Here is a 16,284-nt window from a genome sequence, read left to right as displayed (position 1 = left end):
TGAAGCGCTTTGGAGTCCTCTGGACTTGATAAAGCGCTAGACAAAGACAGGCCATTTAATGTTAAGGAAACATCCTGATTTGCCACACGGGTCTTTGTTAGTGTATTTGCACAAATAGTAGCAAAACACATTCAAAAAGACCATCCAGCTGGAAGAAAACAGGATTACTGACACGTTGCCTCAACTTCTATTGACTGAGTTTAAACGTGTAAAAGACAAATCCTCGGCTCTGGACTCGGATTCTATTCAGTCCTTGCACTTCAACCATGTCAAGAGGTTTTTAAGTATATGTGGATGAATACATGAATGTCTGGCTGCTTTGTGTGGTGGGGGGTCAGTGGGTGGAGCTTCAGCGTAAGTAATAGCAGGCTGCATTCAGCGAACCGGTGGTCATGACAAAGCATTTGACAGGCCAGAAAAACACCCCCTAATTTGGAGCTGACCTCGGCTTGTTTAGCATTCCCTGCAGCTAACGGTGATGACGACACGCGTCAGGCGTTCGGTTGACTCCGAGAGTGTGTGTGTGTGTAGGTGTGTAGGGGTGTGTGTGTGTGCAGATGGACAACCGTTGGGGATGCCCTCTTATATTCTCAAGAGAGGGAGCTGGAGGTCAGGGATCAAAGCCCCAGCCGCTCCGTCGCCCCGGCGATACGTCTGGAGACGTCTGAAGGTCCGGGATGAACTTGAAGTCGGCATTATGCAGTGGTTGTTGCAATCAATGCGGTGTTTACCAGAGTACCAAGCCGTTGTCGCTTGCACCATGAAGCAGTGCAGCTGGCACGTGCTCCTATACACACACACACACACACACACACACACGCACACACACACACACAAACACACACACACACACAAACACATACACGAATGTGGACAGGTCTTTTAATTAAGGGATTGGTTAATTTCCTATTCAACTCGACAGTGATAAATGAGGAAGCTGAGCCGGCCCATCTTGCCCACGGCTTGCCGGGCCAGACAGCACCGCCGCCTGGGAGGCCTCTGGGTACCATCGCCAAATTTACACATGGAGATTTTGGTGTTTTTAACCCTTCGGATGCTAGCATCTCTGCATTTACTGGAGGAAGTGTGCTAGATGTGAGCTTGGCACTCTGCAGCAGCCTGTACGGAGGCCAGATGGTGCCGACGAGTAAACACAGAGAGACAATGGCCACTTTTTAACGTGAACAAAGCAAGGATTGTTTCTGCTGTTTGGCTACAGTTGAGATTAGCTCTTATCTTGGCTCCGCTGGTCGTACCTTCTCTTGGTCTTCTTAAGTCACTCAAAAACTCCTAACATGAATTTCTTAGGGTTATGAGTTAATTTACAAATTTGTTAAAGCTTTGCTGGTATTTAAAAAACACAAAATCTAACAATAAATTTAATTCAGTTGCAAATACGAAATTATAAGTACTAAGATGTAACACATGACATGCCAGGCTCTGCCGTCTCTATGGTTATACTGCAGGACAAACTGACCACTTTTCCTCTCTTTCTTGTCCTACTACTCTAAAATTGAATTAATTAATTAAGATGTAATAGTGCTGCTCACAGATATCTTGCCTGCCATCCTAGAACACCTCGGAAATCTAGGCTTATTTCTTGGGTTTACAATCATTTTAATCTGTTTTTAAAGGAATTTCATCCGAAAGATCAACAGGAAGTAGAGCCCTTATTTAAAGATTTCATAAATAAAAATCAAAAATGTGTGCCATGCAGATAGTCCAGCAAATCTTTTAGGTGTGTTTCTACTAGTTTTGCGTATCTGCAGGTTGATTTTATTTGCTCACTTAACTTGCAAAAACTAGATCTATCTCACTCGGATGGGACAGTGTTTTTGTGAACATCAGTTTTTAAGTCTAGGCTTTAGTTTGACAATAACAATGCGTGAATACTGATAAAAAATACTCTGTTCATATTTCCAACTTCCCTGAAGGAATCCCCACAGGATGATGCTGCCACCACTATGTTTCACTATTTTATGAGGATGATGTGTTTTTATGGGTTCTATTAACAGATTCCCGTCCTTTTCACAATAACTCGGTGTTTGTTGATCGTAAACAAACAGAATATATATGTTTGTGGTTGTAAACACTGTGGACAAACCTGCTCCTGTTGTTGCTACTTCAAAAATAAAAACAGTGTTCTTTCTCTGCGTCTGGAATTAATTTTCTCTACTCCGCTTTATTTGCCTTTTATTAACCTTTAGGGGTAATCTATCAAGTTCCCCAAAACTGCAAACGCACTCTGTTCTCTTTACCAGCAGAGGTAGTCACCTTTTAAACTGTTGTTGTTGTTTGTTTGTTTGCGCCAGTGCAGCTAGTTCATTGCTCTAGTGGCAGAAAACCATTCAGCTGCTTCTGTCCCGTTTTCAGCTTGTTGACAGTTTCCATTCAACTCTTCGGCGAACGGCTAAATACTTTCCATTTTCGTTATCCGTACCTCCTTTGTTGTCGCCGAACCGTTTTTTTTTCTTTTTTAAATGTATTTCCAGTCATGATGGCCTCCCTGAAGCAGCAGAGCTGCGGCCGCCCCCGCTGTGCAATTTATCCATTGTGATATGGCAGCCATTCATCTTTTAAATGCTCTCTCATGGTTTCCTCTGCGAGCGCAGAGCCGGCAGTGACCTTGAAAATGGCCCACGTGGCATATTCTGAAGAAAATGTATTCGTACACAGCAAGATTTCCTTCAAGACTCTTCTAGACTGGTCTTGCGAACGTGAATGTTAGGAAACTCGTTTGCAGGTATGCTAATTTTAGAGGACGCTCGTCTTTGCTAACATTTCAGCATGAATTTCGGTGAAATATTCCTACTTTGTGGAATTTTTGTGCCAACAACCACAAATAAAGCGTCTTTCATTTTGAAGCTACGTTTTAAAAATGTTAAGGCTTCAACACGTTTTCTAATATAGGTCCCTGTCCCGTAGCCTTCAGGTCAATTATCAAACTCCCTTTGTTTCATTTTTTGTCATGTTTTGTGAGCCTGTCTAACCGGGCCGTCTCTGACTGACAAACACAGATGTGGCCCGCTCCGTTTTAATGCATATTAATGAAGTTAAACGGCCCGCTGTAGAGATGAGACAATGGGGCCAGAGGAGGGCTGGCTGTGCACAGTAGTCTGATGCTTTGCGTGGAATGACTCATTCATAAGTGAAAGAGGAATCGTTGAATAGATTGTGTATATATTTAACATTTCTGTGTGCTAAATTTTTTCAAAATGTTCCCCTGTGAAGCTGTGTGGACACTTCTTTTAATTCAATATTTCTCTTGAATTATCCAAATCAAATCTCATAGGTGTAAGATGGCACCGTTAGTCTTATTTTGACACTAATTTTCTAATATTTTATTCAAAAGTAAAATGTTTATGATATATAACGTAATTCTGGAGGATACTTCTTAGAAACTGCAAAACACACAACCAGAGTTAAGGTAATGCAAGCGAATTCTCCCGTTGCCTCTTCCGTCTTCAGTACAGGTTTCACACAGGAGGATAATTGGTGCTGCGCCGCCTCCGACTTCAATTTCCTGTGTAAATATTCATCAGCTTTTTGTGTGAATAACTGTTTAATGGAACTTTCATCACTCTAAACTTTGACAAGTTGACTTTACTTAAAAAAAAAACCTTGGAAGCCGATTGCCTTGAAAATTTTAAGTAAGTTTAACTACTATTCTTACGTTTTGTTTACTTAACATATGACCTTGTTGTATGAACTTAATTGTGTCAAGTTAATTTAACTTAGTTTAGTGAAGTTGTTTCAACTTAGAAATAGCAAGTAAATTATCCTCTTCTTAACTACATCAAGTTAGTCCAACTTACATGAACAGTACAGTTTACTTAGCAGAATCTAGGGAACCGGTTGCCCTAAATAAATTAAGTAACCACAACAAAAGATTCGTAAGTTCACAAATTTCAACATTTTATCTCAACAAAATTATATACTTAGCATAACATAACACTCAATAACCCCACAGGAACCTGGATGAGGTCTGCCATGGCATCTGAATCCTGTGGATAATAAGAAAAGTTGCAAATTAAAAAAAGAATGAGGTGAAGTTTTGATTTCCTTGTGCACAACCTCCGACAAACGCAATAGCAATACATACCAGAGACATTGTAGAACTCTTTCTTCGTCCTCGAGGAAAACAGAGAGACATCGCAGGATAGCAGTCGTCAAGGCAACAACATCACTGGTCTACAAGTAGGAAAAACAATAAAAGTAAGGACTGCTTATTCTGAAGAAACTAAATCACATTTTTTCACAATAAGTGGCATAAAATAATTGTTCACCCTTATTTGTTGTCTGACTAAGACTGATTAGAATTTTGATGGTTGTCCAGTTCAAGGAGCAACAGCAATTTTCCAACCTGCTATCAGCTGATTATTATATTAATGCCACAGACTGTTGCTCAGTCATTCATTATTTCAACAACAAACTGTGTTTTTTCCAGTCTCAATCAGCCAAATATCATCAATACAAATCCCCCCTTTAATACAGCATCAAACTGGCTGGTTATTGCAAATGAGAGGATGTGAGGAGCCGTCATGTGCATGTGTGCTCGAGCTACTGAACAAGATATAAATTAAAAACTTGCAGAATTTCCTTCATCTTATTAAACAAAATCAGATGGAAAGCTCACCTTTCTTTCAAACTGGACAAGAATCTCGGGAAGTGCGTTGTCAACGACTCCTTTTCAGACTTGAATGCAGCACAGAGATCCCACCCTCCACTCTGGTTCTGGTGGACTCTGCACAAACAGTAACAATCAAGCCCGGCTGCGGAGGAGTTTTGTTGATTTTGGGGTGGCACAGTAAACAGGCATTTTATTCAATATAAATGCATAAACAAGCGCATAACTTTCAAACAAAGTACCCATTTTGTTTATTAATACAAAAAAAATGAATGATGTCAACACTGACATGTAGAAAATGCTGAGCAAGCTCAGATTTGCATAAACATTTGCTCAGATGTTGCAGAAGTCTAAGAATCTAATGTTTCCAATCACTTTAGTCTATTTCTTTATGCAAAACCAGTCTACCCAATCATAAGTATCAATAGTTCATCATATTACTACTCCTAGCAGTAGAAGTGAAAAGTGCAGTGCCCCTCCCCCAAAAAGTTATTCAAGTAAATGTAACCTCTACTACCCAGCTCGGAAGAAAAACAACACAATGGGCAGCCTATTAACTAGCTTAACGTGACTTATTGTTGTTAACAAGCCAGCATTGCGTCCAACAGCATTACTCTACTTACTCGGTTTGTTTAGAAAAAAAAAGAAGATTTTTGCCTTTTAATATGTCTGTCATGGTTTTGTGCCATGATTCTAACACACCGGTGGGCACCTCTGCACAGCAACACGTCTCCGGTCCGAACCCACTGGTGCGAGCATCTTAACGCTAATGTTGCACTTAAAGGCGGAAAAACACTTTACTACATTTTGTCAACGGATTAACCGTTGTAACGGCTGAAAAAGTGCGGTGGACAGAGGGCACATATGATGGAAGTGCATGGGCCTTTTCCATATCAAATAAACATACGGATAATAGAAAGTTCACCACTCAGAGGTAAAAAACAAAAGCAAAAAATCTAAATAAAATAAACAGCTTCGAAGTCAGGGCGGACACCGGCCAAACATGTACATTACTCACATTACTAGAGTTGAATAAACAAGTTAGTGAGACTTGAGTAAAGAATACAAACCTAATTTAAATAAAAATAGGTATAGCATTTTAGAGTGATGACCTTTGAAAAGTTAATGAAACATCGTTTGCATAATGCTGCTGAGAGTTGTTTAAAGCAGAGGTGAGTAGAAACCACTTACACTTAAACAGTTCCATTTACTTGAGTCACTTTTCAGACACAAAAAATACTTTTCTTAGTAGTTTTGTCATGTTGTACTCTTACTTTACTTAAGCAGTATTCTCAGCAAGTATTTTACTTGAGTAAAATTTCTGGATGCTCTGCCAATGCAAGTAACTTCCCTGAATGAAAATAAATGTATTTCAATTAAAAAAACAGTACACCAGATACAGACATACGCCCACAGTTTATGGTAAAGTGAGACATCTTGTTTGTACACGCAAGCTGTGTTCATATTTTCTATCTGCTGAGCCTGCTGTGTTATTTTTAGGATAAGTGAATTTACAGTAAACGCCACATATTGTCATTAAAAGTACTTTACCCTGTTCACTGTCTCAAGAAACAGAAATTGCTCATAATTGTATATTTTTGTCCATCTGACGACATTTTAATATGCTAAATCAGATTTTGTGATCAGCTGCTCAGTATTTCAGTATAATTTTTAATACTAAAGCTGGGCAGATCGATCCAAGACACTGGTAATATTGATACCCCATTGATATCAGTATTGGACCAATAAACTGTGATAAGATTGATACTTTAGTTTCAAATTTCCTCTTGAAATGCTGTTTATTTTTCTTATTGTAGCTTCTCACCTCTACCTCCAAAAAGAATTTGTTTTGATTTTCTCTGAAATTATAACTCTTTGCATTTTGTTTACTTAAGAAAAAAAAATGCACGTTTGTTTCATTTTTCTATTATCACGTTAATATGTTGGTTAAAATATTTTGTTGACATGAACTTCATCCAAATTCTATCCTTAAAGCAATTCAGGGGTAAAAACTGCAAAAAACACCTAGAGGTCAATAGTGTGATGATATATCAAAATGAAAAATAATAAGAAGTATCGGTATTGGTGTCCGTATCAGTATTGGCAATACTGGCATTGTATTAACCTAGTTTCAGATCTATACCAAAATATGCAGCATCCCACATCAAATACTTTTTAACTATTGAGTACTTTCTACTTTTTACTTTCACTTGAGTATAAATGTGTTGAAGCAGAAATACTTCAATGTTTTTCTTGAACTGTCCCTTTAAATTAAATTCAGAAAAATAAAAAGAAAGAAAAAAAAGCAGATTTCCACTGCTTACAGGGGAGATAACACAGAGAGGGAAGTTTACAGTAGGATTGTTACAGAATGGTTGTGGTGTTGTGGATCCTCCTATGGGGGCCACAGAGTAAATCAGCTTGATCTAAGCCACGCCCCCATGCTTTATTCAGGGGAGTTTATCAGCGCCTACACGCTCAAAACTCAGCAATCCAGACTCAACAAGAGAGCAGAGAAGAAGAAAAAGCGAATCGCAGGCTCCTCATGCTCACAAACGCAGCATCCCAACTGTTTCTTCTCTCCTGTGGACATTATTAAAACCCCGCAGCTCCGACAGGATGGACTTCTTGGACATGCGCTCACCTTATGACTACACGTTTAATTTCTGGAACGACTACCTCGGGTTGTCTACTCTTGTCGCCAAAAACAAGATCAACAGCCCGATCTGCAACCCGAACTCCATCACCGAGTCTCTGAAAGCGACTCTGGGTTTGGAGGACGACTCCCCGGTTTGCTCCTGCCTGGTCGGCCAGGCCAGAGACGCGGACGGAGCCCTGGACAGCTGCTGCTGCTGCGGGGCGCCCGCGGGCTCCCCGCCGATCTCCATCTACGACCTGAAAGAGCGCATCTCTCTCCTCAGACCGTACGAGCAGCTGGGGGGCGGCGAGTCCCCCTCACACGGTGGGAGCTTCGCCGCCTTCGACCTGTTCTCCGCCGAGCGACGGCGCAAGCAGACTCAGAGGGGGAAGCCGGAGCCGAAGGTGTGCGTCTTCTGCCGGAATAACGGCGCCCCGGAGGAGGTCTACGGCACCCACATCCTGAAAACGGCGGACGGGCGGGTCCTGTGCCCGATACTCCGGGCGTACACCTGCCCTCTCTGCAGCGCCAACGGCGACAACGCGCACACCATCAAGTACTGCCCGCTTTCCAAGGACCAGGCTGGCCAGAGGGTCCCCAAGGGGGCCAGGGCGTTCGGCAAAAGACTGAAGATATTTTAAGCAAGAGCAGGAAACAAACAAAAAACTAAAAAAAAAAAAAAAAAGAAGAAGAAGAAGCTGAAGTTGCACTGGAGTTAACAGAGAACGACTTGAAGAGAATATCTTTTCTATGTTTGCTCTGAAATGCTTTGGTCTATATATCGTAACTGTATGAGCACATAGTTTACACCCGGACGCATTGTGCGTCTTAGTCACCCCCCCTCCCCAGCACTCTAAAGATAAGAACCAAAGTACTGTCCAGCCCGACCTGTGAATGACCACTTCCATGCTGCCATGCGAAGTGGAAACTGACGGCCCTGTGCGTCCAGCTCACACGGAAGTGAATATGCAGCTCTCTCTGTTGTAGGTGAACGTCTGTCGCCCACCGGTCTGTGGACGCAGGGAGTCTGATGCAAACACGTCCTTACATTCAGCACATATTTTCCTGAGATAAACTCACTTTTTTTTCTACCAAAGGAATACACTTTTATATCGAAACTTATACCGCGAAGTGATTCTTTTTCTGGACTGTTTATATTGTTGGATGTCTTATATTCTATGTGGGTTGCAGTGATTACAAATTTAAGCTAATTGTACAAAAGAGGGGGGGGGGGAAATTAACATGACATGCAATTTTTTGTGCCCAAACTAGTTCCCCTTTACGTCCAAGAAAAATGAAAGAATTTTTTTTTTTTTTTTTTTTTTTTAATGTGGGTGATAAAAATGTGGATTCTTGTAAATGTATAAATAATTTTAGAGATGAAAAGCTTGACATTCCAAAGTCTTTAAGTGTCAATAGAAACGTTTTATGTACTTATTTTTACCTGATGTGTGACTGGGGAATATATTCACTGTTAAAAACCTCTGAATAAACATGTGATTTGCAGATAAGTTTGACTACATGACACTTTGACTGTAACCAACCGAGCACTTTTTAAAGAGGTCAAACATAAAGAGAGCATCTATAATGAGCTCACTTTATAAACACAAGTCTGCCCCCTAGTGCTCAAAGCCTTCAACAGCAACATTGCGACAGATTAAGACTTTTGAAAAGCCTTCAAATAAATTCATCTCTTAATGCAATAATATGATCTCACACACAAAAACTTTGAAAATTCCAACCTTTAACTTGAGTATATTTGTTTATTGGAAAACAATTGACTTTATCAAAACCCACATAGCACAACCATTTGCCATTAAAATATAAAAATGATAAAGTAAGTGTAACCAAAATCTTTTTTTTTTATTTAGAATTTTTTTTTCCTGCCTTTTTAAGCTTTTGGGTGCAAATTTGATTCAACTCATATCCGTGTTTGTTTCAGCAGTTGGGCTCGACGGCGACTCGTGTTTATTTTATAAATGGTGGTCAGGGATGTGCAAACTTTTTACCATGTGGGAAAAGATTGTCAAGTTCAAAGCCGCTTGACGTTTTATTTTTATAAAATTGTTTAAATTATTTCTTGCGGAGTATCTGCTCAATAATAATCTAAAAATGCAATGTAGTCAGACTTTTGTACAACATGGGTCTGGATAGCATTTTTTTTTCTTTTTTGGTTGATGATTTTTCAGGCTAGAGGACTTTAGTTAGTCTAAGCTCAGCAACAAGAAGGGTCATAGGTCACGAGTTCTTATAAAGGGGTTGCTGTATTATTCATTGAGGAACAGGGTTGTACCTGTAAACTCAAGACTCATTACTTTTACTGGAAAGCCGCAGGCATCCTTTTGAAGATGAGACTTTATTTGTCTTTTAGTACTTTTATTAGGTTTTGCCCAGTTTAGTTCACACAAAGCTGCCTTTGTTTGTAGAGTACATAGATAAAAGAAAGTTCACCACTTAGGTTATTTGTTACATAATGTGTGCAAAGATACTCATTAAACTTCTTTTATCAACTTAAAAATTGTGCAAAAAAAAAAAAGCAGTAGACTAAATCCTAGGCATCAAAGTTAACCTCAGTATCATAAATGAAAGAAATACAGACAAATTTACATAACCTACCAGTAACCTTCTTCGTTAAATACAGTTAAATACAAATCAGCTTAGTATTTGTATGCATAATCCAACAAATAATATCAAACTTTCATATATTATTTACTTACTTTACTTTGCACACAAAGTTTTCCTGATTAGCTTAGCAGCTAATAAACAACTGGAAAGTCTTTACTGCTCTGTCACAATCCACCTGCACTCAATTTCTACACTGAACTGTTTCTGGAAAGTGCCAGAATATTTAGTTCTTGTTAATTGTAATTGGCAATTGCTAATAATGGCACAGAGCAGATTTTCATGTACAGACATGTACATTTCTAATTTTTTTTTTTTTTTGGGACTGCTCTTGCTCAAAATTCAGATGTGTGCAGAAACCTGGATAATAAGTGTGTGTGTGTGTGTGTGTGGGGGGGGGGGGACCAGTTCCACCTGACATTTTTTCATTCTAGGGAGATTTTATTTGTAAAAAAACCCCAAACAAAAACACAAAAAACACATTGTCACTTTATATCAACCGCCTGTGCTGGCTGGCAATTTTTAAAGGAGTCTGTCCAGTTCAGCCGGTAAAGTAGGGGTAGTATCATGCTGTGGGGTAGGTGGGTCTACAAATTATCGACTAAAAGTGGCTGAAATGCATTATGAGTTCTTTAGATCTTGATGTGTTTTTCTCCACAGTGACACACCACACAAAATCATACAGAACCATTTGTGGTTTTAATGAAATCTAAAAAAAAAATCAAGGGGTGTTTAAATTTTTGTAAATCTCACTGTGGTTCTGTTACATTACATCGCCACGCTTCCCTTTAAATACACGACTCATAAGTTGTTCCATTCTTTTTAAGTTCAACAGGATGAAAAGAAGTCAAAAGGAGGTCGTATCCAACATTTCTGACAACAACTTTACACATCAATTCCCTTTTTCCTGAACCACAAGACCGAATTGTCTTGAATTGTATTGTTGCCTCAGCACCGCAGATCAAGTCCTGTATAACGGCGCCACCTGCTGGCTCATTAGTTATTAAAACATTAATACCTGTCAGGCTTTAGAAAATTTACAATACAATGTTCTGAAAATTACACTTTGTGGCTTTTCTCTAATGTATAAAATTTTCAAATTCTTACTCAGATGATTTTTGGTGACCTTAGCGATGCGCACAAACTCCTCTGTATTGATTAAGACCTGCACCGATAAATGATTTTCCCGTTGGGCGTCAAGAGGTCAATGCTTTGCTGAGCAACACGACAAAGACAGAGCGGCTTTGACGACATGTTCAGGCACCGTTCATCAGTCTGGACATGCCAACCCATAAATCCGTGAGCTCCTATAGTGGATCCTAGCTGTTCACCGCTTCTCCGTCAACAAATAATGATTTCTGCGTTCACTTTGACTCTCTGGTAAACGAATAAACAGCAGGGAAGAGGGGGAGTTCTGTGTATCAGCAGGTACAGTTTGCACTTTCTTCATCAGTCGTGCCTCCCACGCGCCGGCGGAGTCAGGACAGCTGAAGAGCATCAGTGACTCATCAGTTTGCAGCCTAATTAGCTCAAACGGATATATCTGGACTCCCGGGAAACAGATGACATAAAAGCAACATGAAAGGGCATTCACAGCAACGTAGACGCCGACAAAGTTAGAGATCGTATAAACAGAAAAGAGGTTATGTGAGGTTTTAAAAAAAGAATTGGGTTCTCTCTTCTAACAACACATTTAAAGACGAGGCTGAATATGTATTAAAAAGTCCAAAGTCAACTATATATTGTAAGAAAACAGGTACATGTAAGTAACTTTCCAAAAGCTTCCCTGCTTTGCTGTCTTGTTTCATCTTCCATGTACCTACTGTTTGAGATATTTGTTGAACCCTGTAACAGGGAAATAAAACAAAACAAATTCCTCTTAAAGGCTGAATAAATGTGGATCTGTCTAACAACATCGACTTGAACTTTCGACTCACACGCAAAACACGTGTGACTATTGTTAATGACATGACCTGGTGGGTGGGTCTGTCTGTCAGGCCTCTCTCATGGCATGACAGTGGCTGGTTTACAGACATTTGTGAAAGTAGATAAGATCGGTAGAAAATATCAGTGGATAAGATCGGTTTCACGTGTAAGCATTGGCCAATCTGCCAAAAAATCTGGAAATTGGAGTCAATTCATCAGCATTTATCGGCTGGCCAATTTATTAGTGTATCAGTGTTAAATTCTGACAGTAACAAAGTTGAACGGAAGATTGATCGAGATAATTAAAGAAATAACTGGAAGAAAACCTCTTAGAAAACCTGACCTGGTTGAAAACCTTTCAGACCGCACAATCCTTGAAATGTGGTGGTGGCAGTAATATCTTGTGAGGTTATTTTGGTTCAGATAGCTGCTGGGCAGAGTTGATGGGAAGATGAACAGAACTTAACAGAGGGCAACACAGAAAGAAATCCTGCAAAAGACTTGAGATTGGGGCAGAAGTTCACATTTGAGCCAGACAATAACCCTAAACATACAGTCAGAGATACAGCAGATCATAGGTATTTAACCATGCTACTTCCATCTTGGGGCAGCACAGTGGCGCAGTTGGTAGCACTGTTGCCTAGCAGCAAGAAGGTCCTGGGTTCGATTCCTGGGGTCTTTCTGCACAGAGTTTGCATGTTCTCCCTGTGCATGGTGGGTTCTCTCCGGGTTCTCCGGCGTCCTCCCACAGTCCAAAAACATGACTGTCAGGTAAATTGGTCTCTCTAAATTCTCCCTAGGTGTGAGTGTGTGTGTGCTGTCCTGTCTGTTTCTGTGGTCCCCTGCGACAGACTGGTGACCTGTCCAGGGTGAACCCCGCCTCTCGCCCGGAACGTTAGCTGGAGATAGACACCAGAACCCCTCCCAACCCCACTAGGGACAAGGGCGTTAGAAAAAGGATGGATGGATAGTTCCATCTAGCATGCCAGCCATTTGATTAAGGTGTGTTAGACCAGGAACCTAGTATGACCAAGTCAATGTACAAACCTAAATCCAATTGATAAACTGTAAGATAGTCTTGGAAAAGAGGCTCTCCATCCAATTTGACTTCAGCTTGAGCTGTTTTTATACATTAGAATGAAAATGTCATTGCATTAAAAGGTGGTCGATGCTTTCACATTTGCTGTTGCTCGATTTATTTTCTCATAAGCCTGCAGTGACAGAAGGAAACAGAGAAAAAAATAAATGATAACAAAAAAAAAAAAACTACAGTAAATGAGAGCTAACTGTTTTCAAAGTCCTGTTAATGGCAGAATTAAGGATCATCGGCTCTGGCACGCTGGCTCTCGCTGCCTTGCAGAGAGAGAGAGAGAGTCTGAAAACCTCCTCTCTCTTCACTGCAGAGGCTTGCTATTGGTCTAGCAAATGCTGACACCAGTGATGTTTCTCTGTGGAGGAGGAGGGGGGAGCAGGCTCACTCTATAAAGGCTCCGGATCTGCAGCATCACTGAACTGGTGCAGTGCAAAACGCACACTCATCCTCACCGATGGTGTGCAGAACAAGGGGGACATAAAAAAAAATCTTCTGAAACTAAAACATACATCTTTTTCTTAAAACCCTAAAAAAAATACACAACAAAAAATCATCATGAGCTACGAGTCTTTCTTCTCCCACCGACGTCCTTGGGACAGCTGCAAAGGCTCCCGACCTACCACCAAGTCTTCCATGTCGTCCTCTCTGTACTCCTCTCTCCGTGCTCCTCCATCCGGAAAGAGGATCCTGAAGACGACAACCTCTTTGCTGCCGGACGGCTCACAGAGGATGGATCTGGTTCAGGTGAGTTCCATCAACACCGAGCTGCTGGAAATGCGGTCCCAGGAGAGGGAGCAGCTTGTGGACCTGAACGACCGCTTCGCCACTTACATCGAGAAGGTGAGGCATCTTGAGCTACAGAACCGAGCCCTGCTGGCCGAGTTGGACGCATTGAGGAGGAGGCAGAACGACCCGTCCCGGCTGCAGGCATTCTATGAGGGGGAAGCTCGGAGTTTGAGAGCCATGATCGACTCGGAGAACAACGAGAAGATGCAGATGGAGGCAGAGAGGGACTACCTGCGGGACGTGTATGACCAGATGAAGGAACGCTACGAAGACGAGGCAAGGCGCCGTCTGGATGCTGAGGAGGGCCTGCAGAGGGCCAGAGAGGAGGCGAGTCGGGCCGTCCTCTACAACTGTGACACGGAGGCCACCGTGGTCTCGCTGTGTGACGAGATAGTCTTCCTGAAGAAAGTCTTTGCAGAAGAGCAAGCAGAGCTCCAGGACCAGCTGCAGGTGGCAAACATCAGCGTTGACGTAGAGTTGTCTAGGCCTGACCTCTCCACCGCCCTAAGGGACATCCGGGCTCAGTACGAGCGGCTCGCCAACAAGAACATGCAGGCCGCCGAGGACTGGTACAAGAGCAAGTTTGTGAGCGTGGCGGAGATGGCCAGCAAGAACAACGAAGCTGTCCACGCCATCCGGGAAGAGACTATGGAGTACCGGAGGCTGCTTCAGTCTCGTTCGTCTGAGATTGAAGCTCTGCGGAATGTCATCAACTCCCTAAACAAGCAACTGGAGGATTTGGAGGACACACAGGCCAAGGAGGTTGAGAAATACCAGGTAAGAATGAGTCTGAATCAGAATGCTATATTATGATTATAACTTTCCTATCATTTGCGATGATGAGGAGCTGTGTTTTTTCTATTTGTAGGTGAGGATAAGTGAACTGGAGCAGGACATTACTGAGGCGAAGCAAGAGATGGCGCGCTACCTGAGAGATTACCAAGACCTTCTCAACGTCAAGATGGCCCTTGACATTGAAATTGCAGCGTACCGGTGAGACATTGTTTTGTTTGCTCTAAGTAAGCAAACTCACTCGCTATGTTCTATCTGATGTCCTCTGTTTGTCTTTTTCTCTCTTTCAGGAAACTCTTGGAGGGGGAGGAGATTCGACTGACGTACCCTTCCCTTCCTGCTCTGAATTAAAACCTAAACGTCGTCTGCGTACCGTAACACTGATATCTTCAGAAACACAACCTCCCTTTTCTCTTCCTTAAATGTTCTTCCCCAACATTCTTTATCCCACTCTCGCCTTTCCTCTAACTTCAGTCTCTCCGAAACAACCATTCATCAACTCTTCCAAGAAACATACCAAAAGCAGAAACTCATCTCTCTCAAGACGGCAGCGCCCTTGTGCTAAACAAGAGGTCCATAAGAAGTCCCCCTTCTTCTACACACGTCCTGACACCACACATCATGAAGATGGCGACCTGTCCAACACAGAGTGGCTGGACTGCATTAGTTACGTAACAAATAGCAGGTGGCAGTTTTGCTTTGGCTGAGTTCCTCTCCATTAAGGCAGGCTAAGGTCCAAGCAGCAGAGTTAGCCACTGGACTTTCTCGATCCCTCTGTATCCAAACATTTGACCAGCTGTTTGTGAAGGAGGCGGAAAGAAATCCAGTCATCTCTCAGTGCTTGGATCTTATCTGCCGCATATTTTCTTCCACCTGGAACCCAACCAATCAGTGAAGCAATGCCCTGCATCCGGTTTTCCGGTAATAATTTAGAAGCGGCAACTTTAAACATTTATTTTAAACTGATGACCACACGACCTACTCTGTTCTATGATATGGTACTACAAAAATTGGGTGAATCTGCTCTTTGTGACTGGATAATTGGCTCTTTGGATGTTTAATAAACTACCCAACTTCCAGGCACGTAAATGCTCTAAAATTTTGAGAGTTTCCTCTTGAGGAATTGTTTGTCTCATAGACGATTTGTGCCAAATTTGCTCAACAAAGTCATTAAAAACTAGAAAAATCTTAACATGACAGCTCTAGCTAAGGGAGCCCCTTGTTCTTTGTCGGTTGATTTCGGATCTACACCTGTGAAAACCGTACAAAGTCGGCACCATAACGATCGGTGTCCTTGTCCTTGTAACAACCAACAACAAGCTGAATAAACACATAACTGACCTGCATCTGTGTATTTGTCTTTTAATTTATATCTAAGAAATCCTTACAAGGTATTCAAGCCTAAAGTTAAATTTTAAGTTTAGCCATATTCCAAACCATAAAGATAAAATAAGATATGTGCATCTTCTGTTTGTCACCTGACTGGATTATCTGGCACGAGAAACATATTATGAGATTTCTGATTCATATGTTTTAGATAATGTACGGCACCAACAGCAAGAGAAATTTAGCAAACTACAATAGTAAAGCATCCTGCTTGCATCTCTTCCCACTTATAGTGTCTGAACTGAAGGACTGAGACACCAAAGCACTTATCGATTTGTACTGAGTTGACAGACGGCCTGCAGTATCATAAATAACTTCTAACAATAACTCTAAATCCCGAGGAAAGAAACAGAATGCACAGTTGACTGCAGATGCAGCAATATGACTACACGAGTAAGCAACTTTTTGGTGTAC

The 16,284-nt window shown here is 41.4% G+C and overlaps 2 protein-coding genes and 1 long non-coding RNA gene across 3 annotated transcripts; 2 read left to right on the top strand and 1 right to left on the bottom strand.

The window, feature by feature from the left end:
* Positions 1–3,925: 3,925 nt before the first annotated feature.
* Positions 3,926–6,479, bottom strand: LOC111612157. Its single transcript, XR_002754444.1, has 3 exons — positions 4,637–6,479; positions 4,103–4,191; positions 3,926–4,004 (listed from the first exon to the last, which is right to left on the bottom strand). It is a non-coding gene; the product is annotated as an uncharacterized LOC111612157 (long non-coding RNA).
* A 470-nt stretch (positions 6,480–6,949) lies between these two features.
* LOC102237629 (nanos homolog 1-like) lies at positions 6,950–8,790 on the top strand. Its single transcript, XM_005806847.2, has one exon. The coding sequence runs from the start codon at positions 7,247–7,249 to the stop codon at positions 7,904–7,906; it is 660 nt and encodes a 219-aa protein (XP_005806904.1). The 5' UTR covers positions 6,950–7,246; the 3' UTR covers positions 7,907–8,790.
* Positions 8,791–13,311: 4,521 nt separating this feature from the next.
* Positions 13,312–15,830, top strand: LOC102237372 (neurofilament light polypeptide-like). The gene is made up of 3 exons (XM_005806846.2): positions 13,312–14,469; positions 14,561–14,685; positions 14,775–15,830. Exons 1-3 carry the CDS (start codon positions 13,462–13,464, stop codon positions 14,833–14,835), a joined length of 1,194 nt encoding a protein of 397 aa, XP_005806903.1. The 5' UTR covers positions 13,312–13,461; the 3' UTR covers positions 14,836–15,830.
* The last annotated feature ends 454 nt before the right edge of the window (positions 15,831–16,284 follow it).

The sequence above is a fragment of the Xiphophorus maculatus genome, chromosome 19, assembly GCF_002775205.1.
Source record: "Xiphophorus maculatus strain JP 163 A chromosome 19, X_maculatus-5.0-male, whole genome shotgun sequence".
In the NCBI taxonomy this organism is placed as follows: Eukaryota; Metazoa; Chordata; class Actinopteri; order Cyprinodontiformes; family Poeciliidae; genus Xiphophorus; species Xiphophorus maculatus.
Note: the sequence above shows the minus strand (reverse complement) of the source record. Positions and strands in the feature narration are given on the sequence as shown.

What these genes read in the sequence shown, in the direction of transcription:
- LOC102237629 (XM_005806847.2), top strand. Translation starts at nt 7,247, where the DNA reads ATGGACTTCTTGGACATGCGCTCACCTTATGACTACACGTTTAATTTC.
- LOC102237372 (XM_005806846.2), top strand. Translation starts at nt 13,462, where the DNA reads ATGAGCTACGAGTCTTTCTTCTCCCACCGACGTCCTTGGGACAGCTGC. An exon ending in AGGAGGTTGAGAAATACCAG is followed by an intron (nt 14,470 to 14,560) that starts GTAAGAATGAGT and finishes TTCTATTTGTAG; the next exon opens with GTGAGGATAAGTGAACTGGA. An exon ending in ATTGAAATTGCAGCGTACCG is followed by an intron (nt 14,686 to 14,774) that starts GTGAGACATTGT and finishes TCTCTCTTTCAG; the next exon opens with GAAACTCTTGGAGGGGGAGG.